This window comes from Penicillium subrubescens (assembly GCF_028828155.1).
Source record: "Penicillium subrubescens strain IBT 31985 chromosome Unknown utg000006l_segment0_segment0, whole genome shotgun sequence".
NCBI lineage: Eukaryota > Fungi > Ascomycota > Eurotiomycetes > Eurotiales > Aspergillaceae > Penicillium > Penicillium subrubescens.
The window spans coordinates 426,749-454,741 of NW_026643156.1; the positions used below are offsets into that span (position 1 = coordinate 426,749).

Genomic DNA, 27,993 nt, shown 5'->3' on the forward strand with positions numbered 1-27,993 from the left:
AGAAATATATTTCCCAGGCATTCGCCGAACTCCATTTAGTCTCTTCTGTAAATAGGTAGAGCCCGATGCATACCTATCTAGCTACACTTCCAGGCAATGTTCCGTAAAGATCTCTAGTGGAGTCGAGCGTTCTTTGGACCTTGGTGGAAATCTATTTCTTTGCTGGAGGTGCTTACCTCTAAGTATTGTCTCATCAACTGCAAGGACCCATTAATCGATTTTCAGCAGTAGCTAGAAATTTGGAGCTCAATAGGTTTTAGTACATAACTGAACAAACCACATGAAGAGATGTAGAATTGATCACTGGTGGTGGTCTACCTATAGAGTCAATCCTCCTCGGCCCTCTAGGCATGTCATGTTCTGTGAGAAATTTGGTACAAACACATCCGGAGATCTAGCCGCAAATGAGCAGAAGTAGGTTCATGAGACAGAATGATCCTTACTCTCACGTTAGGCAATAAACCAGTAGATTCAAAAGGTCATTGGATTAAAATAAGGAAATACTAATAGTCGAACTCGAAGAAAGCTCGTCTACCCACCCCCATTAGATATTATATGCAAACACGGCCCGTCATCTGCTTCGTAGCCACCAATCAATCACACATCAAATCCCACCCACAAGAAAAGAAAAGAAATATGAAAAAGGGGAATCTCAAAAACAAAACCATCAATCGATCAATCAACAACCCATCAAGACCACCCCGCCAACAAAATAAGCATCACAGCCAATCCACCTGACAAAAGCAGATAAACCCGATACCAACCTGAGTACTTCGTACCGCTAGGCAGCACAAGCCACTTAGACAGTTCCCGCCGGAACATTCTGCTCAACCGGCGCATCCAGAGGAGGCCGTACACCCGGCTGGGTTTTCTCAGCGATGGGGGCGGCGGTGGCGGTTTCTTTGCGGTAGGCCCAAAGGCTGGCGACTTCGAGGAACATGCCGAAGAAGGTGAAGATGCTGTATTGTCAAGGATTAGCAATTGGGATACTCCAATATAGTCAAGACGTGGGCTGGGCTAGACGAGAAGAACATGATGGTAGTGTGGGGGGAGGGAGAGAAGCGGGGGATGTGCAGATTTGTGTAACAAAAAGACAAACATACAAAGCAAGGAAGATGAAAGATTCATTAGCCTTCTTGCGGCTGCAGGTTATACCAGGTGGAGCGTTGAAGTAGCACGAGTGTTGGTTGTAGTCCTGGGCGGCGAAGATAAAGGCAGTCAACCAGCTAATTGAATAGGTATTTGTTAGTATGCTCAACCAGGAGATTCGCGATGGAATCCATATCCGAGGAAAATGTATGCATACAGGTACGAGAAGACGACGTCAATCAGCAGCACGAATTTGCTCAGTGCGGTTGGCAAGAAGGGCGAGATAAAGGCTGGAAGGAAGAATGCGACGGAGAGGACCGCCTAGAATGATTGTGTTAGTTTTCTGTTGCTGGTGTTTATTTTGAATTGGACGAGGGGTAGAGCAAAAGAGAACAGGACAGGACATACGATGACTTCCTGGTAGATAAGGTGCTGGCCCTTAGGTCCTTGCTTGATAAAGTACGACGTCAAGCCCATGACAATGACAGCGCTGGACCATTGCAAAGTGCGAGTGACCAGCTGTAATGGCCGAGCAATAGCAGTTGAGAAGATCATGGCGACGGGTATATGATAGTATAGTATCAAGACACTGTAATAGTCTGATTTTGATGTTGATATGTGTTATACTTCCAGGTAGTTGTACAGGTCGGAACAATGCCAAGACCGGATGCTTCGATGATATTAGACAAGTGGGATGACGATAGAAAAGAGAACCAAACCAAAGGAACCAAGCTGGGAGGCGAGATTTATATTATTGCTCAATACAGAGAGCCACCAACAAAAACCAAAAACAAAGACCAAGACCACCCCTCCTTCCCTCACCACCGGCTCCACCGGACGTCAGAACCATGAGACACAAACATGACTAGCGCCGAGTCAAATGCAGGACAGCGAACGCCAGGGCCAGACCCGGCATGATGGAGTGCAGTTGGAATGCCCGGGCTTTTCCCCAGATGCGTCATGATGGCCTCTGCATGAAGTCAGTGGTGCGGGCTAAGATTACACAAAGGAGATACGAACTGTTGGATACTATTTGCGAGAACACTATCTACCAATACTACCAATTTGTCGAGTTCATATTTTCTATCGACCATCTTGAATGTTTTGAAGTAAAAGAGAGATACTTTGATTCTGGGTATAGAGTCCACATCCCAGCGCCGATCCAGCCAAATCAAGAACAAAAAACAAAAAGGCACGAAAAAAAAGAGGTACTTCGCTAACGACCTCGACTCGAAAAGAGGGGAAAAGATCATCGGTATGTCATGATCTCGTGCGTAAGGGAGGAATCCAATCCACCAGAAAGACAAAAAAGCAAGACAAGTCCAAAAAAAGAAATAATCCGAACTTCAAATCTTCAGAAGAACCATCCCTATACAGTAGTACTGCCTATAGTACAAACTCACTATTCCCTGAAGAAGGAGTACTAGGATCCCCAGTCGGCACGCCGCGGAAGATCATCAGACGGGCCCGAAACCACCCAACCAACACCCATCAAGTCAAGCCAAAATATCCCTCCTCTACAGTAGAATCATACAATCAACCAATAACCATCTGCAAAGCACATCACACCACCCGCAGCTATAGCTCGGGTGGGAGAACCATCGCGACAGAAGAACAAACCATAATAAGTAAAGCAGTACAGGACATGGCGTGAGCTACAGTACGGCACTCGGTTCGATATACTTTGTATGGACTCCAAACTCTGGCCCGGTGAACTGGGCTGCAGCAATCACCCAATAGCGGGGATCTCCCTGCATCAATCCCGATCGACGGTGGCTTTTTCAGCCTTGTCAGTTCCAATGTCTGGGTTGATAGACAGGACACTAGGCCAGGGTTGAATGATTGGGTTGTGTGGCGGCGGGGTACGTGCACTGGCACTTGTCGTGATCGAAGGGAGGGAGGGAGGGAAGGAGGGGGTTCATTATCTATCCCTTGGGGCTGGCGTACATCCATAAAGTCAAAATTGGACCGAGTAAGTAGAAAAAGTAAGAAAGGACTGGACATTGGCATGAGACATACATTAATGGATTACAGGTCTATAGGTCTATAGTATGACACTCTATGGGCTAGGGAAGTATAGACAGGAGTACTAAGTGTGAAGAAAATCATTCTCCACTTTTCTTGACTGTCTCTTTCTGCTGACAGAAGTGATCGTCAAGTAACTAGGTTAGTTAGTTCATTAGTTAGCGGCTTGTCAGTGGAATGATCTCAACCTCAAATGCCGGTGTGTAACTGGACGACGCGGATGTACGGCTTTGTATTCCTGCTACTACTGTGGCTAGCTCAGCTAGGAAGTCGACAGCTCGCTAGCTAGCTAACCAGCTACATAGCTACATAGCTCAATAACCATAGCCGAAGCTAAAGACTCCCAGCTCGGAAAATCGGCACAGTACAGTCGATTTCGAAAACAGATTACCCCTAGGACAATGTGACATTGTTTCTTGGCTTGTATCTGAGTAATACGCTAAGCCCCTTTCGGTTACAGCAAAAGACCCTACTCGGTTGTATTACGTATTGATGTGTATTCTGCTCTAGAGTCGATGTAACATACTGTAATTCTAAACAGAACATTCTAGCTGGGGCCTTGAAGGGGTGGTGATCTGGTGCATAATTTTATGCTCGCCAACCCGCCTCCTGGCCTTTTCACTACACAGCTTTTGTTATGGAGTTCATTCGCATCTTCCACTACAAAAGCTGCGCTATAGCTGATCATGACTAATACCTGTAGCCCAATATGGTTCTTGTTCGTGTCGCCGTTGCTGACTTGTGGAACTTCCCGTTTAAGCTGAAGCAAACCTCAACGACTCCGATCGCATGTAAGTACGTATGAGACAGACCATATCACGCTGACTATACCTCTTGGCCCCTCTCAGGCCCTGAAGCTCCCATCGACAAGCTCTCATTAACAAGAGTACGGAGTAGAGCTATGCTAACAGTAAGCGACCGCTTTCTACTATAGGCTGCTCGGGTGATTCTGATCCACTGCAAGCACAATTTCACTGGGCTTACTTCCATCCATATACCATTTCTGGAAAGATAATACGGCAACGAATTCTCAGCCCCAGCGGGAATCCTTTAAAAGCCTGCGTGGCACCCTATGTTCTCGACTTCACATTTCCCATCTGAGGTTAAATCTTATGAAAATGACAGATTCAACTTTCCCTTTGGCAGGCGTGGAGCACGGAAAGCGCATTCTTGTCTCAGTTATCGAATCCCGAGCTCGCAAGGTTTCTAGCAAGCCTTGGGTTTCCCTGCCGGTTAATGAACTGGATCTTTCGCAAGGATATAGGGATCTTAGTTTCTGGCAATTAAATAACTACGCAAACCACGCTGCGGAGTGGCTGAGAAAGAATCTACCTCAAACCCTCGGGACGTTCCAGTGCTTTGCATATGCAGGTCCCAAGGATTTGCGATACCCTATACTTGCAGTTGCCGCGGCAAAGCTGCAAAAAGTGGTAGGTGAACACTCGAAAAATAATGAATGACTGTTCGCTAATTTCGACCATGGATCAGATGGTAATGCCCTCTCCTCTCATCACTTCCGAGGCTCAAAATCGCATTCTTAGTGTAAAGAACTGCAAGATCTACTTGCGACCGGCTTCTATGGCAGATAAAGTCGCAGGGCTACTGAAAGAGACACACGGTTTTCAGGTCATTACGTTTCCTGAGATCGAGGAAATCATGAAGGAAGAAGAGGCCCCTGTCTTTACCTATCCTAAGTCATGGGAAGAGGGTAAAGATGACCCCTGGCTTGTGTTTCACACATCAGGCACAACTGGTTTGTCATCGAACTATACCTAACCGGTTTTTATATGCTGATTGCTGAAGGTAATCCTAAACCTTTAACGTGGTCGCACGGAATGATGGCTGTGCCAGATATAATGGCTTCCCTACCAGACCTGGAGCTTTCTGTGCTACACAAATTCGCCCAGGACAGATGGTATACGCCACTCCCTTCCCTGCATGTAAGAAATGCTTCTTTGAATCCTTGATATTACCTTCTGATTTTATTCTAGTTAGTGGGAACGCTGATGGTACTCGCAATGGCTTCGTTCCTAGAGTCAACCATTGTGATCGGACCCGCGGTGCAACCGACAGCCAATCTCGTCGTGAACATTTTACACTACGGACGAGTAGATGGCGCTCTTATGATACCCAGCCTCATCGAGGAGCTCTGTCTGACAGACAATGGTCTCCAATCTCTACGGAAACTCAAATGCCTCTTCTACACTGGCGCACCTTTGAACGCGAAAGCTGGCGAGAAGCTAGTCTCACATATCCACATTGCTTCTATGGCTGGTAGCACAGAAGGTGGGCTGTTTCTGACTAAGCTCCATAACAAGAAGGATGCATGGGACTACATCAATTTCCAGGCACACGCAAGCGCTGAGCTTGTACCCCGCTTTAACAACCTGCATGAGTTGGTCTTTGTGCGCCGGCCGGGCTGTTTAGTCCCTCTAGTTTTCAAAGTAAACCCGGACCTTGAGCGCTTTGAAACCAATGACATGCTGGTTGAGCACCCTGTCCATAAGGGTCTGTGGAAGTTTATTGGTCGCGGCGATGACTATGTTAACTTCTCCCACGGGGATGGGATGCATGCTTCGCTGATTGAAGCTGAGATTGAGAACCATCCTGCCGTGAAATCTGCTCTCATTGGCGAGAATGGTAGACCTGCACCAGTCCTGCTTGTGGAGTTAGTTCCCAATGCCGTGGCAGACAATGAGGAGAAAAACTTTATTGCTTCGCTGCAGCCATTCATTGAAAATGCTAATGTTCGGTGTCATGATTGCGTGAAGCTTTCCCTGGATCGTTTGATTCTGGCGCGGCACGAGAAACCCTTCGTTCGAAATGTTAAAGGAGGCGTGGTGAGAATGCAGACTCTCGCATTATATAAAGGCGAGATTTCTGCTATGTTTTGTTAATGGACCGAGGGTCACATTTATCTCAACTTGACTTGCCTGATACAATGTGTGGGGCTGATTGTGTTTGCCTGAAGACTAAGGCCCCTATTTCCCTTGAAATAAAGTCGTTCTCGCCGAAGAAGCTTCATGCGTACCGCTCTTCTATTACATCAGATTGATCTTCAACGATCTTACACTAAATCATATACTTAGGCAGAGATATGTCATTCTTGTATTCCCCCTATATTACTCTAGATTTTCATCATCTTTCTTTGTGATTTTTGACTATCTACCTCATGTTATAAGTACTGCATTTTTCCACAGTGAAATAAATACAACGATTTGATTTCATAAGTTTGAGAATCTTTTGGTCTTACATAGGACTCTGGGCGTACTTGGCCATTCTGCGTTGACCTGCTACTGTTCAACATTTCTGTATAATAAGCCGATCTTCTTCTCTCTTGGTCAGTCTCTCTTCAGGCTACACGACTGTAATGCTTTTACTACTCACGTGGAGTGGCATTTGAGCGCAAATCCTATCCATGACAAAACGAAGGAATAGAGGATATACCAGAGCATGATATATCATAGTCTCCGTGCATATGATTCTAGCAATCCCAGAGAGTGGAGGTAGACACAAGGTACGCAGTGTATTTATGATACGTGTAATATACAGGAATTTCCGTTACTCCATGGTTCTGGTTCCAAAATGAATTCATTCTTAAAATTACATTACTTACGGCTTTTCCTTATGAAGACTAGCGCATACTCGGATACGGGCCGAGAAACAAAGTCAGTGTGTCTAAAGGGTAAACTGTTTTCATCGACTGTATACATGTACAAACATGCACTCATCAACAAGGACCGGCTTCCGTCGGCAACAAAATAATTAATTTCCCATCACTAGAAGCCAGATTCGCAGTAACTCGCCACTCGCACTCGGAAAGCATTGAAAGCATTGAAACCATTGGCTCGAAACTGGAATTCTGGATGATTCGGTTCGGTTCATTGGGTATGAGCAAAAGAAGAAGGGTCATGTGGCCCCCATACAAAGTCCTGTTTGAGTTGAGGCATTCTCGTTCCGCGGGACAGGAAACACGGCAAATTAAGGTTGAGGTAGATCATAGACGCATGTCTAAGACAGAATAGATCCATCCCCAACTTATATGAAATGAGTTTGAACTTGAGGCCCTGAATTAAAGCAAGGGAAAGAGTTAAGGGACCGCAAATTAGATTGGTCTCCTTGCGGGCGACTATTTTGTTTAGACTACAGCACAGCACAAGGGGTCTATGATAATGAAAATATTGGGTAATTGTCGGGGTACTGCTAAGAGGTATAGACCCCCTTCGAATAAAAAATGAATTTTGATGATTAGAAGAACAACCCTGCAGAACATCAATATGCCCAAGTGCCAAACCAGTAATAATTTCCCGTGCGACTCGACTCCATTGCGCCCGAGGTTTTTGAACTCCTCTTTCTTGCCTTGTTAGACCGCGTTTACCATGTAACGTTGCCCAGATCGTGCTCCTATAGAAAATGTCAATGTCAGTTCAAAGAAGAAATGAAACCAAGATTAGGCTCAAAATATGGGGCAAGTAAAACTCACCTTGATGTACTCGCTACCCTTCTCCAAGTACTCCTGCCGGGTCACAGATGACCGACCCAAATCAGCACCCGCAGCCCATTGAGCCGCACCCTTCCACGCATCCATGACTGGGTCGGCAGCCTGGCGCACATTTAGCTCAGCGTCAATGGGTAGATACGCGCGAAGCTCTCTGCGGAAGCGTTCCTCAAAACCGGTGAACAGGGTGTTACCACCAGTCAGGAAGACATCCTTCAGCAAGCGGTTGCGATCGACAGGGTTGGAGAATCGCTGGTTGACGATATCAGCGGCAATCTCGATGAGACCTGCCTGGTCCACGCCTGCAATGGAAGGCTTGAAGACAACCTCCGGCACGCGTATACGCTCCACGTTTAGATGGATCTGATGGGCTTCGCGTTGGCTCTCGGGGTCAAATGGCCAGGGTCCACGGAGGAAGGCATGGACCAGACTCTTAGTCCAGTCTGATTGCGCGGCGAGTGTGTGATTCTCCGTGAACTCGGGGTCGTATTCCAGTAGCTCCTGCTCAACGTTGTTCAACATGCCGTCGAGGTCCTCTTCTTCCTCGTCGTCACTTTGCTCGTCCTTTGCGACGGTGCGGTAAACACCCCAGTCCTCATCGTTGGCACCAAAGTCATCGTCATCACCACCGCGACGACGCTTCTTTGGTCCGTCTGCAGCCAGATTGGCCAAGGTCTTCATGCGCATTTGGCTGGCGAGGGACTTGCGGTTGCCGAGATCGGCCTTGAAACGCTCACGATCTTTGATTTTTTGCAGTAGATTCTATTCTTGTTAGACGAAAGCCCCAATCTAGGAGCAAGAATATACTCACCTGTCGGTTGGCACGGCGTGCAGCAATCCAATTCTCAAAGTCGTTTTCACGCTTCTCCCGATCAAGACGCTCCTCCTCTTCAACGCGAGCCTTCTCACGCTCCTTTTCAGCCTTGGCGCGGGCCCTCGCCTCAACATTGGACTTCATCAACTGCTGGTGTCGCTTTTCTTTCAGACCAGCTTCATCCAGTTCTTCGTTGGGAACATCGATCAGATGGAAGCTCATTTCCTCTTGCTGTTCTTCCTCTTCAATGCCCAGATCGCGATTGCGCGAGCGCTTGATGGACTTTTCGAGGTCACGAATCATCCGTTCCAGGTGAGCCTCGTCCTTGAGGTCTTCAGCCTCCAACACGCGGCGAATCTCCTTCTTCGTCTCTGTAGCTAGGCGGACCTGCAAGTCTTTCCAGTACTCCAATTCCTGCTCCTTCTTCACCAATTTCTCCAAGCGCATCTTGGCTGCTTGCTCTTGCAATCGACGGCCACTCTCCTTCTTGCGCTCGGCAATCCGGGCTAGCTCTTCTTCCGTCTTTTCAACGACAACATGCTCGGTGAAGGGATATTGGATGACATGATTGCGCTCCTCAAGGCCAGTCCAATCGAGGTATCCACTCAACTCACGATCGTAGTCTTGAGAGATGTAACAATGCTTGTGCACCATTTCCTCAACCTGGTTATCTGTCAAGCGCGCGGGGAATGTAGGATATTTCAGCCTTAGCAGCTTGGCTAGGTACTCGGCGGTTTGCACTCCACCCCAGTTGAGACGGGAGGAGTTTGAGAGCAGTGGTTTCGAATTGAGGACCGGAATGACATGTGTAGAGGTGTGCGATGATGAAACGATCAATCCGTCGGTTCCTTTGTTGTAGCGGTAGGCGAAGAGCGAGTCGATTCCGTAGGCGACCGAAGGCGCGTTGTAGCACTCGAATAGAATTTCGTTCATCACTGCGGACTGTCAGCTCAACCCTTGTACTGCAATGTAAGATACAAGCTTACTTCGCCTCGGATATCCAAGGTTAGCGATTGGCTCTGTCATGAGAATTGGCCGCTCAACACCTCCGTTGGCGCCATCAACACCCATCTTCAGGAAGATGTAATCCAGCACCCCCTCCATGACATCCCAATTACCGACGACGCTGGAGTTCCCATCAAATGCATTCTTCAACTGTCCACGCGTAGTCGCATCAACGTATGCGTCGTAACCAATAAAGTGGGCTTGACGGCCGAGCTTGCGATCGCGGTAGCGGCTCATGACGGGGGGCAGGACGAATCGAGGTTTTTTGTCAAAGGACCAGCCAGCCTTGACGAGGTGAGAGCCTGCACAAGAGATGAAATGTCAGCATTAAACTGCACACAGAGACAACCAGGAGAGAACGAACCATTGTCGATAACAATGGCGCTGGTGTCGGGATGAGCCTTGCTCCGCTCCCATCCATCGGTCTGCGGAGGTTGATAACCCTTGAATGGGTAATCTTGAACGGTATGTGTCTGCGGTGGAGGCTTTTCGGCGCGCTTCTCTGTAACATTGACAGAGTAGCGACCCGGTAGGAGGGTCTGTACGGAGGTGATGGTCATTGTGGGCTGAGCCAGCGCGGAAACCAGGAGCCGTCGAGATCAAGGATCGGGTTGCGGGATTGGAAGGCGCTTAGAACATGGCAGGGCGGTCGCAGGATGGGGATATAGAGGATGGACTGCTCGTATGTAACCAGGTTGACGTTTGAAGGGAAGTGAAGCGGCAAACGGAGTTAGGCCCGCTCTTTCGCGGTAGGTCGGCGAGGTTGGAGGCTGCGCCAAGAACCGATACGTTATCCAGCATCTGCGATCTGATCTTCGGAGGACAAGCTACGCCGAGTACCATATGAAGAGAACTACATTTACACCTAAATGACGAAACCAGAAGATCAGGAAAAGAAGTTGTTTAGATATCCGTAAGTTCATTTCTTCGTAATTTCTACCATAGCTGTGGTGGAATCTCCCTAGGAAGGCTCCTTGAGGTTCTCGGTAGCTATAAAAATGGTTAGAATAGAATACATAGTTTCTGGAATAAAAAAAAGGTCATACCTTCAAGATGGAAGAGAACATTGGACTGGTAGTTCTTGAACATTTGTGCGACCAACTCAACGTTCATATTTTGAATGTTGACCTCCTATACACGCTTGTTAACCATGGCCAAGACGAGATAAAAATGGAAAGGCGAACATACCTGGAGGCTCTTATTCATGACCATAATGGCCTCGTTCAGCTTCTCCTATTGGAAAGGTTAGATCTCTACTAATACTCAAGATGTATTTGTGGCGACTGACAACGTTGGTAATGATTCGCGACAGAAGAACTGCCTGCTGGTGCTCGTGGGGACTCTCCTATGTCCTATTAGCGACACATCTCGAACCTGGATTCGACTGGATCATCCACTGCCAACATACCATGATGAAATAGATTGGGACACGTGAATATCTCGATCTTCGTCAAGGGAATCGGGTTGATGGCGGCGGTTTGTTTGGGCTTTCTCCAAGGTCACGTGCAGATATACGGAACACTCCAACGGGAGGATCTCCAACAGCCTCCAGCTATCCAACATCCCTTATTCAACAACTATCCTAATTGCTCGCTATACGTCTCAACTATGGCACCCGCTACACCCGCAAAGGATGACGAGGCTCACCAGCTTCTTCTGAGCCAACTCGATATCGCCGCTGTCCCCAAACCCTTCCGCAACCCGCACTGGAAGCCCTCCCAGCGCCGCAACAAGAACGTCAAAGCGATCATCTCAGAGACCACTCGAAAGGAAGCTTCCCAGTTGGCCACCCAGGTCAATTCCGGCGCCACCACCCCTTTCCCTGCTACATCAGCCACTGCGACCACCGACGGCGCCGCATCACCTGCTGAAGGTGCCGGCAAGGCTCCCAACCTCGCACAGGCGGCTCGCGACCTATCAACACTCGTGCTGGAGAAGAATGCCCGCGCAATGTTCCCCAGCGGACCTGCTGTCACCTACACCAACATTGAGTCTGCGCCGTCGTTGGATCCTTCCAATAAGCGCCACTACTGCGATATAACCGGTCTCTCGGGCCCGTACACCGACCCCAAGACGCGACTCCGGTATCACGACAAGGAGATCTTTGGCGTCATTCGCAACTTGTCCCAGGGTGTACCGGAGAGCTACCTCGAAACAAGAGGAGCTCACACAGTGCTCAAGTAAAGAGCGAAGCACGGCAACTGTTCATACAATTTATTCCAAAATCTACAACGCGTCTCGAAAAGGTACGCTTTCATCCACACGACCGTTCCATTGAACTCCGCTAATAATTATGTGAACATGGAAATAGATTGAAAACTGCTACAAGTGATGTCCGATCAACACAGTCAAGCACTTTCCACCCCACCTGCCCCTTTCGAGGCAGGCTCAAGAAAGCGCTCCGGCTTATTCGTAACCGTTGTTGTTCTCCGCCTTGTGCCAGGATGCACTCGACTAGTACCGACGCCCCAGGGAAAGGAGCGTCAGTTACAGCATCCGAGGATACTGTCGCCGCGGCGTGTTATAAAATTGTTCTGAGACAATACTGGAGTGTGGGGAGGATAGTAATCAGTCAAGATGAGACCATTTTGCCTTGGGGTGTTATGTCGAGGATGTTGGCATGTGTGCCTGAGCCAGCATGGAGCTGGTCCAGTTAAACCATGTATCTATAGCTGCAGATTATCACAAAAAAACAGCTTGACATTATGCTGCTCCTGAAACAATCACAGAAACAGATAACATCCAACCCAATTGACCCTTGACCCCATTGTTGTCGTAGTCAGTATCCCACACAAAATATAAGCGGAAAGCAAAAACCGACACCCGCCCGACGCGGCTTAAAACCGAACCCACACCGCCTTCGGAGGAGGGCAGAAAACGGTTGATTTTCTATTTCTGTTTACGGACATCCGATTTACTCGAAGCATCGACCTGGTGAAGTTACTCCTTCTTATACTTGCTCCACTTTATCTGTCAGAACGATACTTGCAATCGCACAGCTTGCAAAATGCCTAGCATGTGGTTATCAGAGAATCAGAGTATGTCTTCTCCTTATCGACGCCAATAGAATGGGGTCACCTCCTGTTTGGGCGCAACTGTTATCATGGCTTCGTTAATGCTAACTGCTGGTTATAGAGATCGGTGTTGTCTTCTGCTCGGCCGGTACGCCTTGAGTCCCTCTGATATACCATATCACCGCGATGCGCGCGCCATACTAATCCTTTCCTTCGGTGTATAGGTGGCTTGTTCCTATTCGGAGGAGTCCTCATGTTCTTCGACCGATCATTGTACGTCCTCCCCTGACACTCGCTTCAAAATCTCATGCTAACCACTACCTCGCTGTTCCAGACTCGCCATGGGCAACGTACGCCATTTCCCCCCTCCTAAAACACAAACCAAGCCTAACTAACCCCTCCCCTCACTAGATCCTCTTCCTAATCGGCCTAACCCTCATAATCGGCGTCCAAAAAACAATAGTCTTCTTCACCCGTCCCCAAAAACTCAAAGGCACCGCCGCCTTCACAGCCGGAATTATCCTTATCCTGATCCGCTGGCCATTAACAGGCTTCCTAATCGAGTTATACGGACTGTTCATTCTATTCGGCGATTTCCTGGTTACGATTGGCCAGTTTGCGGGCAATATCCCCGTTGTTGGGCCTTATATTAAGCGTGGATTGGAGGTTTTGGCTGGGGGACGGAGTAATGCTGAGTTACCTGTATGATGAGGCTTATGATGAGGCTTGTATGATTGAATTGGGTACGGGTGTTGAGGGCATGATTACGATACGAGACCAAGATTTGGATTTGATTTCGGTGGGGATGGATGTTTGGAGGGTTAGAGGGAGAGTGTTTGGATATGTGGATTCGATTCGCTTGTTAAGTGGTGTGGGTGTACGTTGAATGCTGTCCTGTCCGGTGGTAAATGGATTGGCATGCGGCAGACGAGATGGTAATGCCCCTTGGCTATGGGGGAAAGCTATTCCTTGATGTAATTACTAATGACCTTTTGATTCTGTCCAGCTGGGTGATTGCCTCGATTATGAGATCCCAGTTGGATGCAGTATTCAATATCCATAATAGATAATAGAAGCACACAGATATTCATGACATCTCCCGACAAGGACGTAAACCGATTCCAAATAAAGTATCTACTTCATTAAAACATATCCCCAAACCAGACAAGCACGGTCGGCATTAATCAAAATACATAGGGAACAAAGCATAGAAGCCAAGGTCAAGCAGAGCCGATCCACCTCGGCAGTCGGACTCGGAATTGGAACATGTAATATAAAGCTGGACGGGCACAAAAACAGCAGACGCGAAAAGCGCGAGTAGAAGTTGTAAAAGGAAAAAAAAATTCAATGCTCCTTTATTTCATATTCTTCACAGCCCTATTATGTGATAACAAAATGATCCACAGTTGCGATTCCCATATGCATCCCGTTTATTTGGGGTTGTTGATGTAGTCGATCAGGTTCTCGACCACGGTAGCGGCGTTGGTAGTCTGGGTACCCTCGCCGTGGTGAGCGATCATAGTGCAAGCGGTGGCGCGGACGATGATGACACCCTCCTTGCCCTATTGTTGTAAAGTGAATGGGTCAGTAGTTTTCGATGGATCGAATAGGGAGCTCCAGCTCCAGCATGGAGACCGAAGAAAGTGGCGAGGCATACCTTCTTGCCGTACAGACTGCGCTCGTCAGCCTTGATGCAAACGAACTTCTCGCCGCCGACGGAGAAACCATTGGCAAAGGCGTTGGCGCTGGAGGTGAAGGCCGAGGCCAGGGAGTTGATGTCCTCCTGGGAGAGCTATCGGGTCTCCGTGTTAGTATCATTGCCACCACGGAGAATCTGTCCTTCAAGACTGAGAAATTGAGAAGATAAAGTATGGAAATCGTACCGTGAAGCCGGGGCTGGCAGCCTCCAGACCGGAGAAGTCAGCGGCGAGAACACCGGCCTTGTCGAACTGACCCGAGCCCATCAGGCTATTGAGGAGGCGAGGTTAGTATTGATTAAGGATCGTGACGGGGCTGGCTATCGTCGAGACAGGTGACAGAAGCTGCATCAGGAATGGGAGATCGAAGTACCTGGAGTCGACGTAGGCTAGGGAGCGGGACAAAAAAGACGTTAGTGAGGGGAAGTCCAAGTAACGGTCTGGTCGGGAGTTGATTCACATACCTTGCCAAGTTGCGGAGTGAGCACCCATGGTGACGATGTGTGGTTGTGGAGGGGAAGTAGGAGAGTACGGAAGGAAAGGAGATGAAGGAGAGCAAGGCTCTGAGTGATTCTCGAAGAGGGGAAGAATAGAAAGAAATAAGGAGGAAGAAGAGGAGAGCTTGTGGGAGGTGACGACGGAGGTTGAAGTGGGGGGATTTCTGTGTTGGCGGTAAATAAGAAGACCCCGCCAAACCAGCGCGCTTCCCGTCGATCCCTTTGCCGGGAACGGTGAACATGGCATTCTACACTATGGATGCAGCCGGTGTATTGACTCATCCTAGGCTTTAATTTTACTGCCTGTCTTATACTTTCTGTTTATTGGCTAGATCTTATTTCATAGATTGTTGCTCGGCCGTCATATCCCCCCATGAATGCCAGGGGCTTCAGGACACAGCAGATCTGCATGCTTCTACGCATGTCATGAATTGCCGCACGTGTCTGGTACCTGGAATGCGTTGACCTGTAAGTAAGGAGCTTCATCCTGTAGATGTAACTGAATTTGCTCTTTATATCCCGGTCTTGTCAGCCCTTCAAGGCTAGCTCCAAGAGCTGCCTAGAAGTGCTTACTATCTATACTGTGGCGGTCTATCCATGACCTACATGTACCGCCGATCTAGACCTCAACAACTATATGAAAGTATAGGCTTACGCTCGTGAGTAGACGGCTTCCTTGGACACAAATTTGAGACTTGTATCTCTCTAAGTCTCCATGAATCCGTAAAAGCAGTCAAAACACCCGAGCACACCGATCGGCCAGTGTTTCCAATTTATAGTGGAGCCTCGGAACGGGTGTCAAAAAAGTGTCAACAATAGCCAGAGTTAATATGCACCAGGCCAACATTGCAACACTCCTCCCTCTCCGAGCATCTCTGAAAGACACAGTGAATAGACTATTCCAATGAAACGACCTCAGCAAACTTTCCAGCAATATCCCGAATGAAACCCCCTTTCTGCATCCCATGCACCCATCGCGGCGGAATAGCATCGTACCCGTAATAGACCCCTGCCAGACCGCCATAAACAGCGCCCGCCGTGTCCGAATCTCCGCCGAGATTGACCACCGCCAAGACGCCCTCGTCCCAGGATTCATATTTGAAGAATCCCCAGAGCGCACATTCCAGGGTGTCGACTACCCAGCCACTGCTGTGCATGTCGGTGGGGGACTTGGCCTTCCAGTCTGCGATGGAGGTGTAGCGGGCGAATCGGGTGACTAGGGCGGGATGGGTAAAGTGGAATTGCGTGATAGCTTTGCAAATGTCTTCTTTGGTGTTTCCTGTTGGCGAGTCAGTTAAGCTACGAATGAGAGAAAGGAAACGCTGAGGTGAAGGGTACATACCATTCATCGCCATGCAAATTGCCTGGGTGTAAGCTTCGCAGGCATCCGGACAAGCCAATGCGGGGTGAGTAATGAGACTCTGCTCGCGGGCGAGTCTCTTTGCACGGTCAGAGTCCTTCCAAAGAGCGACCCCGATAGGTGAGATTCGCATCAAGCTTCCATTCCCCGAAGATTCTTCTTGGTCCAGTTGCTCGTTGACTTTCTGCTGAGCGAGTGCCAGATCGTCGAGACCCTGGGCCTTCCACACTCTCAGTGCGACGCGGGTAGATCTTCCAAGATCCCATGCTTTATTCGTAGTACTGAACCGGCCATGATTAAACCAGTCAAGATAGTTCTGGATTGATAAAGCGTGGTCATATTGCCCCTTCGAGTCCACGAAAGACTGTGCGAGAGCAAGGGTCATAGAACCATCGTCCGAGTACGATCTACCGTTGTTAGCTTAGTGCTGTGATATATGTGGATTTGATACATACCCAGATGGCTGATTGAATGGCTTCACGAATTCCAGTTCCTTGATGGGCTTGAAAGTGCCGGGCTTCTGGAACTGTATCGGCCCGCCCAGCGCATCACCGATGCACGTACCCCAGATCGCACCCAAAGCACGTGAGCGTCCTGATGGGGTCATGATGAGGATGTCTTGTTTGATGTGAATGTTGAGTGAAAGGTTCGAAGACAGCGAGTTCTTGAATCAGGACGTTGTTAGGCGCTCAGCTCATCAATACGAGAATTTGCCTTTGGACTCGACGACTCAGTGACTCAGCCACAATACGGGCATACGGTAACCACTCGTGAAGACTCCAAGTTTTCCTAATCTGGCAATGGGAAGACGCCTAGTGGAAGTAAGACTAGAGTCTGATTTCGATTGGAAGAATTCTCGAGTTCTGAATGCCTGGTGCTAGAGCCGCACAGCTGTGTCTAGTGCATGTTAAAACCCACTATGCGGCTGACACTCGCTGCCTAACCTTGTAGACCGGGCATTCGTCACTAAGAACTTCCACACAAAAATGAGACCTGCGCACTACATGATATCGTCCAGTAACCTCAAAGACGAAATCACCGACGAAAATGAATCTCAATAAATTCTCCCACCGCATGGATCGAACCCTCAACCTTGTCCTCCTCTATATACTTCGGCTTGTTAGTCCTATCCACGGACACCGAAGAACATCGCCAGTCTCTAGTGCTACCTAATGTAGCCTTTTGCACCCTCATAATACCGTCAGAAAGGAAAACAGAGAGTTAAATAGATTTAGTGTAACACTCTAGGATAAGACCTTACTATAAGAAAATTGATATCACCCACAAAATGTCCAAAAAATGAACTCCCCCCGCCTAGGGGTGTGCCCGGCCGTCCGTGGAGCTGGAAGCGTCAACACTGGCCCAGTATTTTTCTTCTTTTTTTTGCCCACTCCTCCAGGGCACACCTATGATCAACAACTTTATGTTGACCAACTAGGCCATCGGAGGGGGGTGGGAGTGATTTTTTGACCTAGAAATCGGTGATAGCTTTTGTTTGCCATAACTATGAAAAATCTGAACATAGCTACCAATACACCACAGATGACATATACAGCGATATTCCCACGGTAGTGTGTTCTTTGATGCTTTTTGTCACATATAGAGAAATCTAGGTGGTGACATCATTGAATCATGGCCTGAAGGCCATTCAAAGCTAACATATAGACCAGACCATTGTATGCGATAGTGTTTGACATCGAATCTATATGAGACAGTTTTCAGGACATGATCAGGAGCAATGAGTGTATAAGTACGATAGTTAATAAGCTTCTGTTGAAGGTGCCAGTAAGTTCTCATACTGCTGCTTTTGACAAACCTCTGTTGGGTTGTCTTATCCTGACCCATTTATCTATAACCAAGTTGTCCTCTATTTCCAGCAAACCCGTACCTTCAAATAAGAATATGACGTATGAAATAAACAAAGATCCATGCTCCACATCATCTGGAGAGACGATCGATCGACTGATACTCCCCAACGACGGCACATGACGGCATTTACGAAGGGGTCCTATCATGCTATACGAAACAGGCCCACATTGACGGGTCGACAAGTACATACAGTGCGCTCAGCACAGACGGGAGATGACGCTTGAATATGGTGAATGGTTTTGTGGCTGCGGAGACCAAAATTTTAACCCGCCGTGGGGTAGAACGGGGGAATATGATATTTTACTTGGCTCAGGGTTGACGAGACATTCATTGCTGCCGTTGATATCATCAGGATTCAGTAAATGATGAGCCTGGAGCGAGCTAGGTTGAATTTTAGGAGATACTTGAACCGGAAACCATTTAGAAGATCAAATAGACCCTTTTTTTCAGTACTGTACGTATTTGCCGATGGCTGCATGCCTCAAACCGTGGCGTCCTTGACTGCCGAGGGCATTAGCCTGATTGCCCATTTCCTCTCTCATATTACCGTCTCATCCCCCTCTGATACAATAAGCGCTCGATTGGCATAGAATTCCCTCTTGGCATCACACAATCGCAAAGGTAAAACTCTCCCGTGCAACAAATGACCGCACTGCGACAGCCGACGCGCCAAAGCTGAGACGGCCCGTGCGCCAGCGACCGACCACCGTTTAGACAACCTCGTTCAGGTCATTCCTCCGTTCTATCTCAAGAGTTATCTCTTCAGCGTCCTTAATGGCCGGACACTTTTATCAATTTCAGCTCAGACGATAAGTCTCACCCTGGATCAATGACGGTCAAATCATGCTCAGAATGGGACCGGACCCCTGACTCAAAAAGACAAAGTCTTGTCTCAGTTTCAGGAGAGCTGAAACACGCCCCCGGTGGACATTTGGCCTCTTTCCCACTTGGTGGCCCCCCCCTGGCTCCCACTTGGCCCGCACCGAATGCGGTAGCGAAACTGGTTGAGCTAATCAAATCACCAATCAATCCGCAACAAGCGATCTCATTCGCTCCACGCAAAATAAGCATCTCGCATTCACCAGAAGAAAAGGCCCATCACCAGGAGGCCCGTTTCCCCTGTTGGCTGCTGGCCTTTCAAGCCGCTCCGCTGCTGAAAATCCAACCGTTGCGGCGCTAACAAGGCGGCGGAATCCTGGTCGATCGAATCGCGGATCGTGTCAGAGACTAGCACCGCTGTTTCTTGTGCGACGGGGCCGTTAATATCGAGCTGGGGCTGATATCTGGCCCCTCCTTTTTTTCCTACCGGCCGTCGCAGCACTCCTGTTGGTTGAGTTCAGCTGGCTCGCCCCCAGTCTAGCCTAGACCAGACGAGACGTGCCTGACACAGAAAGCTAACATTATTGCTACCATTGGTAGAAAGGCACAATGACTGGATCTGATGGCTGGCGGCGCTTGAGGAAAAATGCTTGAGCGCGAATGCAATACGATACGACCGTCAATAATTAGCGTCAATTGATATCAAATGACCATGGATAAATAATAAAGGCCAATTTATGGTAATATCAACGTTGGCAAAGTGTCTCAAGTACACAGCTTGGCGTAATGACACCCCCACCCAAGCGACGATATCGCCCGACGCCACTCTAGCTGGTCCTGCAAAGCCATTTCATTTAAAATGCCAGCGCCCCCTTTGCTCGCGCGAACTTTTGCGACTTGCTTTTGATTCGACTCCGCATTGTGGCCTTCTGGAAGGCCGTCCATTCCTTTCGACAGATCTGAGATCTGTTTCTGCATGCGACTATATTGCTTTATCAGGCTTGTGATTCATTTCTCTAGTTCTATGTTACCGGGCTACGAAAGAACCAAATATTAAGCGCTTAGCATTTTCGAGAGATGGCGAGAGCTACGACGGCTGTCAAGTCCCGCACTGCGCCAGATACGGATGCGATATCATTCCCTGTCTTGACCTACACCGATGCACTCCCAAGAGCCGACCTCCGCGATATCAAGAACAACGGATCACGGCAATTACCAGAACATGGAAAGGCGGCGCAATATGAGTTTCCCCGGCCGAGACATATGGATGGACAAGGAAGCAGGAAACCACCAAATAATGTAGCCATGGCGGCATCATTCGACTTTCGAGTAACGGCACCTCCAGATGAAGTCTTTCCTTCGCGTGCAGGTGCAGACGGTAGCCCTGGGGGTATACCTAGAATAGGTGTTGCCCTTGGAAGTCCCAGCATGCTTGACTCGCGAGACAACCTGCCACCACCTCGATTCAAGACGGACATCTTTTCACAGGAAAAGGACGGTCAGCCACCGCTGCCGCACAAACCGAGTAAATGGAGGAAGATTGGGGGGTTATTCAAAGCCAAGTATGCGCTTGCAATGCCAATGGATGGGCCCAAAGTCCCTCCAAAACCTGCCCCAAAGCCAGAGAGTGAACAAAGCAACAAGCCACTGCAACGACGAGGTTCAATCGAAGAATGGCCGATGATCGAAGTCGATTCTACCGCTGCCCCAGCTGGAACAAACTCCAGTCCGCAAAGAAGTCGCAAACTCTCGCTTCCTGGAAGGAAGGCTAACAAGCCTCAAGTCCCCGAGAAAGGCGAAAAGAGCCGTCTGCTCGAGATTGACATTCCAGATGTACAAATGGAGCGCTATAGTGTGATGTTCAGTCAAGTGATGAAAAAGAACCAGAGACCCTCTCTGCTGGCCAGGAGGAGCAAGACTCTGGACAATTTGCGCATGCCAAACAATGAGGTACGCTAGCCATCTCTTGTATCTACGATCTGTGGGATACTACATAGCAAAATAGAACGGACATGGTGATAACGATGTATATAGGTCTTTTTGGCTGCAAAACCACCTCCAGTTCCTCAGCGCCGAGCGACATCACCCGCACGATCGAGTTTTACTTTGTTCCCAGCTTCCCAGCCGTCGAAAGCGACACAAGTTCTCGGCACACAACAGAACTTCTCACGTGGCCCGAGTCCGCTGTTGAGATCGAATACTTTGCCAGTTGAGAGTCCATCTAAGGCATCTATGGATCAGGGAAGGGCAACACCTAATATCAATGTCGCTTCACCGTTTGAATCACCGGTCGTTCCAAATATCTTTTCCTCGCAGTCCAGCACGCCACGGTCGTCTCTTGATAAACCGCTGCCTGCCATCAAACCGGAGCTAAAAGCGCCACAGTCGCGTCCCCGTATGGCATCAAAACTCGCTGTTGCTCACACTGGGAAGGAACCGAGTCAAGTCAAGAAGGAAGAAGTGGAGGAACGGCCTCAAACGGCAAAGCAACCGGCAGTCACCCCCAATATACAAGTCTCGGAGTCACCGAGGAGATCTCCCAGTCCTCAGAGTGAAGCGAAGCCATCTGCACCCCCGGTAAATACCAGGCGTCGATCGGCCAGCTTGGCGCTTCCTCGATCGCGTACAGACTCTCAGGTAGAGCAGAAGCCGATACAGCCCATCCCTGCACTGCGCCCGCGGCCCTCTCAACTACCGATCTCGCAAACACAGCCAACTTATCAAGAGCGAAAGTCTTCTTTACAGGCCCCTAGAATGCACACACGTCCACCTATTCAGGAACCTCCCATGCCGCACCTGACCCCTCAGAAAGCGCCAAACCTGGTTCAAGAAAAGGAGCAAAGACCTCAACAAAGACCAGATATGCGGCCCCCTCGACCAAATCTGAAAATCCAAACCAAGCAACAGCAACAGCCTCCACCACGGCCCGCAGCCAAAAAAGGATCATCATCCTCCACACTCCCTACAAGTACACCACCCACCAGCACACTCCCTACACCCAACCTATCAAAAGACAACCTCTACCGAACACCATCACCCATAATACGATCCCTAAGTCCCCAACCAGGCATCTCCCCCGGCGGCTCATCACCCCGCATGCCATTCGTCTCCGAACCCGAAGAAATCGATATCGAAATCGGCATGGCCCTCGAAACAAAAGAACCCACCGAATCACTACGCAAAATCCCAACCATCGAAGTCTCAATAGCACGCTCGATATCCGTATCTCGGGGAAAACGTCAAATGATTGTCCCAGTCGGTGCACGCGTTGACTATCTTCATTCGAATGAGCGGTTGATTGAGCGTAGGCCGATGACGCCCCGGATTACGGATGTGAGCTTTGGACATAAACATGCTGTGTCGCAGGAGTTGCAGATTGAGTCTCTTTGAGATTTGAGATTGGGAGTGGTGTTTTTTATATACTTTCATTTTTGATTCCCCCTTTTCGTATTGTTGCCTCTGGTTTTTATTCGAGGGCGTTTGATTTGCATCTGGGTTGGGGTTTGTGACGCGTGTTGCTACTTTCATTTTACATTTATCTAATCTAGAGTCTCAATGAAGTCCTTTTTTTCATCTGAATAGTTATTAGTTGAATGCAAATACTGTCTCTACTCGTCTGATTCTCTTTATTGGACATTGTAACGGTGGTTAGCTACCCTCGGGGACTGTGTCGGATAGAAGTGGGGAGTCTTCGGTAGCTACCGACGGTCTCACAAAGAGTTCGGATCAAACCCACCATCTACAATTTGGATCGCCTCCATTTCGTTTGCTGCAGTGGGGTTCGGAGGTCCCGATTCTGCGGAAGGATCCGAAGTACGTTGGAAGATAATTTATGGAAAGAGCCCTTTTAAACTCAGATTTCCTTTTCTCACCCTGTTCCATCTCCCTTCATTTGATACTCCCATCCATCATCCACACAAGACCATCACCATGACAGGAGGAATATCCGTCGCCGAATATCTCTTCCGCCGTCTGCGCAAGGCAGGATTAAACGCCGTGCATGGCGTCCCCGGAGACTACAACCTGAGGCTTCTCGACTATGTGATCCCCTCGGGACTCGAGTGGATTGGAAACTGCAATGAACTGAACGCTGGATACGCCACAGATGGCTACGCGCGTATCAAGGGCATCGGAGCGATTGTGACAACGTTTGGTGTTGGCGAGTTGTCTGCTATTAATGCGATTGCCGGTGCATATGCAGAGATGGCACCGGTTGTCCATATCGTTGGGACTCCCCCGCAGAATGATCAGAAGAATGGCACGAAACTCCATCATTCGTTCTGTCGTGGAATGCCGGGTGACTTTAAAATTTTTGCTGAGATGTACGAGAAAGTCACTGTTGCGCAGGAGGATATTACGGATGTTGCGAATGCAGCTGCGCAGATTGACCGTGTCATTCGCGAGTGTTTACGCCAGTCTCGGCCTGTTTATCTCCAGGTCCCGATGGATATGGTTGATGCTATTATCCCAGGCACTCCACTTGCACAGGCCTTGGAAGTGACCCCGGCCTCGGGCGATCCAAGAGTCGAACAAGACGTTTGTGATATTATCCTCGATCGTCTGAGGACTTCCGAAAGACAGTTTATCTTAGTGGATGCGGGCACTTCGCGATATGGGCTTTCCGGTCAGACGGATGTGCTCATTAGAGCCACTGGGTTTCCAACCGCTACAACACCGTTCGGCAAGGGAATCATTGATGAGACGCTGCCAAACTTCCATGGAATTCATGGAACTGTCGGACCTCACACATTCACTTCCTATGTCGACTCCTGCGACCTTATAATCAATATCGGGCCCGCTCACAGCAACGTCAACACGTATTACTTTGCCACCGTCCCCAAGCCGGAAATAACCATCGCAATCGAGAGGGATGCCATTACCATTGGCGGCCGCACATGGAGTGTATCTCCCCAACGAATCCTCCAAATGGTTCTCGAAACCTTAAAGGAGAACCCACTTCCCAAACCCGCCTCATATCCCGAGCTACCCAATCTACGCCATGCTCTCCAATCCCTCCCACCAAACGACCCAACCGCCAAACTAACCCAAGACACATTCTGGTACCGCATGTCCTCCTTCTTCCACGAAGGCGACATCATCCTCACCGAAACCGGCACCGCTAGCAACGGAAGCCGTGACTTCGTCCTCCCAAAGAACACAACCCTCATCAACTCCGGCATCTGGCTCTCAATCGGATACATGCTCGCCGCCACGCAAGGCGCCGCACTCGCCCAGCGACATCTCGCTCAGTCTAATGACCACCCCCTCTCAAAGGGCCGCACAATCCTCTTCGAAGGCGACGGCAGTTTCCAAATGACAGCGCAAGAACTAAGTACCATCATTCGCCAGAAATTAGACGTGATCATTTTCATCATCAATAACAACGGTTACACGATTGAGCGACTTATCCACGGTCCGCAGGAATCGTATAATGATGTCGCATCCTGGCGATTCTTGGAAGCACCGTCGTTCTTTGGTGCGGGCAAGGCTGATACTGATTATCCGGTCTACACGGCGAGGGCGACTAACTGGGGAGAACTTGAGGGTGTTTTGGGGAGAGAGGAGATGCGAGCGGGCAAGGGGTTGAGGATGGTGGAGTTGATAATGGATGTGATGGACTCGAATGATACTTTGAGGTTGATGCTGGAATTGTGGAAGAGCAAGAAGGCTTCATAATTTCTACAATGCAACGGGGATATATTGAATGAAACGAGTGATCACTATCCCCGGCAAAGACAGAATAAGTTTCGCATTCAAGATCGAATCTTCACGAGGGCTCCCGTACAACGCGCCAGGGACAGGCACCTTAGATATATAGCTCCAACTTTTGACATTTTTTGTGGAAGGCAACCGCGAAATCCACAATGCTAAGTCAAGTGAGATAATTTGATCTATTTAAAATTGAACTTCACGCGAGAGATCAAGACCTAGAGGTGGATAAAGGCTTCTGGCAAAATATGGAGTCAGAACCTGGCCCCAAATAGCATCATCCCGGGAAAATAACGGCCCGCGCTACCGAGGGGACTTCGGTTGACTCCGAGACATCGGAACACATCAACTCCATCTCCACTTCAGGGCATGCTCCATACATTTCACTGGATTGACAATGTCACAAAGCATAAGAACGCCACAGCCTTTTCGATCATCTAGACGCAGACATTCTAGGTTACCATCCGCGTAAGTTCGCCTCTTTGCCTGTTACAGCTGATCTTTGAAATCCGGCATTGACGTGGACAAGCTGCACGACGTGCAAATCGAAGAAAGTTAAATGCTCGGAAGGTTACCCATGTGAATACTGTTCGCGGAGGGGTCTGGAATGCAGATATCCGGAGTCAAATGCGGGGCGGCTTTACTCCACAGGGTATGTCTGATTTTTTGAAATGATGGACATCATGTAACATTTTGCGTAGGAAGATTCGTGAGTTAGAGGCTCGGTTGGCTTTGTATGAGTCTACGGGTTCACATGGAGGTCAGTATATGATCAAGATAGTTCTTATGGGATGAAAGAGGATACTGATTGCCAGCATGACAGAGATAGGGAGATCGGATGTAGACTCTCCATCCGCAAGAACTGTGTCCTCCCATCAAGTCACTGGATTACCAGCATCAGAGCCAGAACAGCCTATACAGCGTATGTATTTTCCCCACGCAAATAGCTATCATGCTCTGAATTGACGACTGCCAGGTATCACTACTGAGCGCGACATTGGTTCAAGCCAGGATTTCGGAAACCGAGTACAAACTTTGTTTGAGCAGCGATCAGTTCAATCGCCAGCAATCACCCAGCCACCTTGCAAGTCGACAAGGGAAAGTTTGTTTCCCTCGAAAAGACCGATTCTGAAATTGAGACAAGCTCCAGGTGGTTTATATGTGATGCCCAACCTTCCATCCGAGGAAGAAGCCTATCGACTTCTCGATAGTGTCTTGTTTTATTTCGGCGAAACACAGCACCTGTTCGATGCACGCGAGGCTTCTGATCAATTGGCTATAGTTTACGAGGATCCACAGGGAAGTCTCCAAAGTCCCAGTATTGGATTCCTACAGGCTCTGTTGATTTTCGCCCTTGGAAGGCTGCTTCGAGGGGAGTCGGACGCCTCAAACTCTCCCCCGGGCTATACATTATTCAAATACGCATTAGATCTCCTTCCATGCCCTTCGGAGCTACGAGCTCACGGCGTAGCGGGAATCGAGATCCTCGCCATCATCACAGTCTATTTACAAAATATTGATCGAAGGGACGACGCCGCTTCTTACGTGGGTGTTTCCACTCCTAATCCAGTGGTCGCCAAGACTAAGCTATCCTTTACAGATTGGTCTCGCAATTCGCCTAGCTATGTTGCATAGGTTACATCGAAAACAGACAATGCAAAAGCTACGTCGATCAGAAGCGACTCACGCTAGCCGACTGTGGTGGACCGTTCACATGCAGGACAAGCGCTCAATGATTTTGAATGGCTGCCCACTCGCTCTTGATGATAGATTTGTGGATGCATCCCTCCCTGCGGATGCACCTGGGTTTCCAAACCCATTTGCACTACAGATCAACCTTGAGGTAGCCCAGATACAAACTCGAATATATTCAGGTAATTATTGACACTAAAGTTTAATTTTCGATATACTGACAGTTTTTGAAGTCATCTACAGCCAGGAATCATGTCCCAAGGATGAATTTGTTGCCGGTGTCCAGGATATTATCTCGACACTCAATCAACTCGCGAGACAAATCCCTCAGGGTCTTGGCTTTTCTGGCACCGTGCCTAACCAGCAGTCATCGAAGAAAGATCAACGATTAAGTATATCGCTGTATACTATTCTTTATCAGGTATGGCATCATCCGGTGACAGAAAATTCAAGAAAACGCACACGACTAATTCGAAAAAGTCAATAATTCTCACATTGCGACCGATCGTTCTGCACTTGACAAAGGCAATTCTCAGCGGCGAGACCACATTTTCAAATAGTGGGAATGCTTTTAAACAGCTCACTTGCACTTGCATAGAGGCTGCTCGTCGGTCACTAGAACTCATGTTACAGGCGCAGAAGGAGGACATGATAGGTTGGTATTCTTTGCCTAAATCGGACTCATTCTCTCAACTGACTGATATTCAAAAGCAAAATTTGGCTTTTTTGATCTCGACGCCATATTCTCCGCGGGGTTTATCATGCTTCTCGCCGCAATCATCGAGTCAACAAACAATACCCAAGGCCAATACTTGACATTCTTAAAGCCAACCCCTGGAATCTCGGAATCCCTAGAACTTCTCAACTTCCTGGCTGGTTACAACAATCAGGCAGCCAGGTCTCGCCACGACCAGATCGAACGACTGTATGATCACATCCCTGCATTAGTCGAGTCATTCCACGAAGGAATAGGAACATCCAATGGCAACGCACAATCGCCCTTGGGTTCCTCGGCCAGTCAGGTCATCCCGACACCTCATTCCACTGGGGATCATCCTCCATCTTACATTAGTGCGTGGAATTTTGAAAGCGGTGGAGATATGGTGGATGGTTATGCATCAGCATATTTGCCAATGCCTTTTCCGTCCGACGCGCAAACGATGTACTCATTGTACCAAGGAGATGATTTCGTTTTGACGGGTGCAGACGTGGCTGATTTTGAGGAACTACAACGGCATTTGCTAGGATCTGATATCGCTTTTTGAGTGTTTGATATCATTCTCAAATTGAGAATCACGGCTAGTTTGGGATAGTTTGGAATAAAGAGGGTATGTATATTAAGTACTCTTTTAGGAGTAATGTCAGGCAGACGGGCTGGCCGACTGACACAGAAACTTGCTCTAGAGAATGCCCTTCTTGGGTTCGGTGGCCCTGAATGCACCATTTTACCGTGCACCTTGATCAGAGCCTAATTACAAACTCCACGGACGTTTCACCAGATCAGCTTCAGGTCAGGAACCTAATCCGCGGAAGGAATAGCACCTTTATCACGGCAGATATCCAGTTCCTTGAATCCGAAAACCACGCTACTATATGGATCAAAGTAGCGTAAAGCACATCCGATGTTATGAAGTTGCTGATAACTTCTGTATCTGAAACATGACCAATCAGAAAAATCCGTAGCCCACTTCGTTCATTTGCCTGCAGCCTGCCTCTGCGCCAACTCGAGCACAGTCAACTTCGTCGAAAAGGGAAAGTAGACGAGGAAAAACGCGTGGACATGGCAAAACCCTGTAAGCACGCCTGGTTATGATTTGATACTTGTGAAAATCCACGCTTGCCGTTAATTGGCGATGGCCTTCAATAGTTGCGGTGACAAGTGCTATCAAATCTAACATTTCATCT

The 27,993-nt window shown here is 48.6% G+C and overlaps 11 protein-coding genes across 11 annotated transcripts; 6 read left to right on the forward strand and 5 right to left on the reverse strand.

Annotated features, from left to right (window-relative positions):
* Positions 1–799: 799 nt before the first annotated feature.
* N7473_008690 (MARVEL domain-containing protein) lies at positions 800–1,644 on the reverse strand (the record flags this gene model as incomplete). The annotated part of the gene is made up of 4 exons (XM_057154630.1): positions 800–959; positions 1,104–1,226; positions 1,307–1,410; positions 1,498–1,644. The coding sequence occupies 4 exons, from the start codon at positions 1,642–1,644 to the stop codon at positions 800–802; spliced, it is 534 nt and encodes a 177-aa protein (XP_057005760.1).
* Positions 1,645–4,226: 2,582 nt separating this feature from the next.
* N7473_008691 (putative AMP-binding enzyme) lies at positions 4,227–6,011 on the forward strand (the record flags this gene model as incomplete). The annotated part of the gene is made up of 4 exons (XM_057154631.1): positions 4,227–4,544; positions 4,603–4,867; positions 4,918–5,054; positions 5,106–6,011. 4 exons carry the CDS (start codon positions 4,227–4,229, stop codon positions 6,009–6,011), a joined length of 1,626 nt encoding a protein of 541 aa, XP_057005761.1.
* Positions 6,012–7,488: 1,477 nt separating this feature from the next.
* Positions 7,489–9,991, reverse strand: N7473_008692 (actin-related protein ARP5; the record flags this gene model as incomplete). The annotated part of the gene is made up of 5 exons (XM_057154632.1): positions 7,489–7,518; positions 7,598–8,374; positions 8,424–9,361; positions 9,413–9,733; positions 9,796–9,991. The coding sequence occupies 5 exons, from the start codon at positions 9,989–9,991 to the stop codon at positions 7,489–7,491; spliced, it is 2,262 nt and encodes a 753-aa protein (XP_057005762.1).
* Positions 9,992–10,392: 401 nt separating this feature from the next.
* Positions 10,393–10,842, reverse strand: N7473_008693 (DASH complex subunit DAD4; the record flags this gene model as incomplete). The annotated part of the gene is made up of 5 exons (XM_057154633.1): positions 10,393–10,421; positions 10,478–10,562; positions 10,620–10,664; positions 10,720–10,776; positions 10,840–10,842. 5 exons carry the CDS (start codon positions 10,840–10,842, stop codon positions 10,393–10,395), a joined length of 219 nt encoding a protein of 72 aa, XP_057005763.1.
* A 197-nt stretch (positions 10,843–11,039) lies between these two features.
* On the forward strand, positions 11,040–11,615 carry N7473_008694 (uncharacterized protein; the record flags this gene model as incomplete). The annotated part of the gene is made up of 1 exon (XM_057154634.1): positions 11,040–11,615. The coding sequence occupies one exon, from the start codon at positions 11,040–11,042 to the stop codon at positions 11,613–11,615; it is 576 nt and encodes a 191-aa protein (XP_057005764.1).
* Positions 11,616–12,348: 733 nt separating this feature from the next.
* On the forward strand, positions 12,349–13,539 carry N7473_008695 (uncharacterized protein). The gene is made up of 5 exons (XM_057154635.1): positions 12,349–12,469; positions 12,567–12,593; positions 12,670–12,718; positions 12,780–12,795; positions 12,857–13,539. The coding sequence occupies exons 1-5, from the start codon at positions 12,439–12,441 to the stop codon at positions 13,151–13,153; spliced, it is 420 nt and encodes a 139-aa protein (XP_057005765.1). The 5' UTR covers positions 12,349–12,438; the 3' UTR covers positions 13,154–13,539.
* Positions 13,540–13,875: 336 nt separating this feature from the next.
* On the reverse strand, positions 13,876–14,634 carry pfy1 (profilin; the record flags this gene model as incomplete). Its single annotated transcript, XM_057154636.1, has 5 exons — positions 13,876–14,007; positions 14,103–14,237; positions 14,329–14,413; positions 14,516–14,531; positions 14,607–14,634. 5 exons carry the CDS (start codon positions 14,632–14,634, stop codon positions 13,876–13,878), a joined length of 396 nt encoding a protein of 131 aa, XP_057005766.1.
* A 728-nt stretch (positions 14,635–15,362) lies between these two features.
* Positions 15,363–16,905, reverse strand: N7473_008697 (ADP-ribosylglycohydrolase family protein). Its single transcript, XM_057154637.1, has 3 exons — positions 16,455–16,905; positions 15,982–16,406; positions 15,363–15,918 (listed from the first exon to the last, which is right to left on the reverse strand). Exons 1-3 carry the CDS (start codon positions 16,604–16,606, stop codon positions 15,536–15,538), a joined length of 960 nt encoding a protein of 319 aa, XP_057005767.1. The 5' UTR covers positions 16,607–16,905; the 3' UTR covers positions 15,363–15,535.
* Positions 16,906–19,764: 2,859 nt separating this feature from the next.
* N7473_008698 (uncharacterized protein) lies at positions 19,765–22,237 on the forward strand (the record flags this gene model as incomplete). The annotated part of the gene is made up of 2 exons (XM_057154638.1): positions 19,765–20,637; positions 20,722–22,237. The coding sequence occupies 2 exons, from the start codon at positions 19,765–19,767 to the stop codon at positions 22,075–22,077; spliced, it is 2,229 nt and encodes a 742-aa protein (XP_057005768.1). The 3' UTR covers positions 22,078–22,237.
* A 380-nt stretch (positions 22,238–22,617) lies between these two features.
* Positions 22,618–24,363, forward strand: N7473_008699 (alpha-keto acid decarboxylase family protein; the record flags this gene model as incomplete). The annotated part of the gene is made up of 1 exon (XM_057154639.1): positions 22,618–24,363. The coding sequence occupies one exon, from the start codon at positions 22,618–22,620 to the stop codon at positions 24,361–24,363; it is 1,746 nt and encodes a 581-aa protein (XP_057005769.1).
* An 849-nt stretch (positions 24,364–25,212) lies between these two features.
* Positions 25,213–27,822, forward strand: N7473_008700 (fungal specific transcription factor domain-containing protein; the record flags this gene model as incomplete). Its single annotated transcript, XM_057154640.1, has 7 exons — positions 25,213–25,318; positions 25,373–25,941; positions 25,997–26,270; positions 26,322–26,509; positions 26,569–26,743; positions 26,800–27,416; positions 27,493–27,822. The coding sequence occupies 6 exons, from the start codon at positions 25,213–25,215 to the stop codon at positions 27,351–27,353; spliced, it is 1,866 nt and encodes a 621-aa protein (XP_057005770.1). The 3' UTR covers positions 27,354–27,416; positions 27,493–27,822.
* Positions 27,823–27,993: the final 171 nt, after the last annotated feature.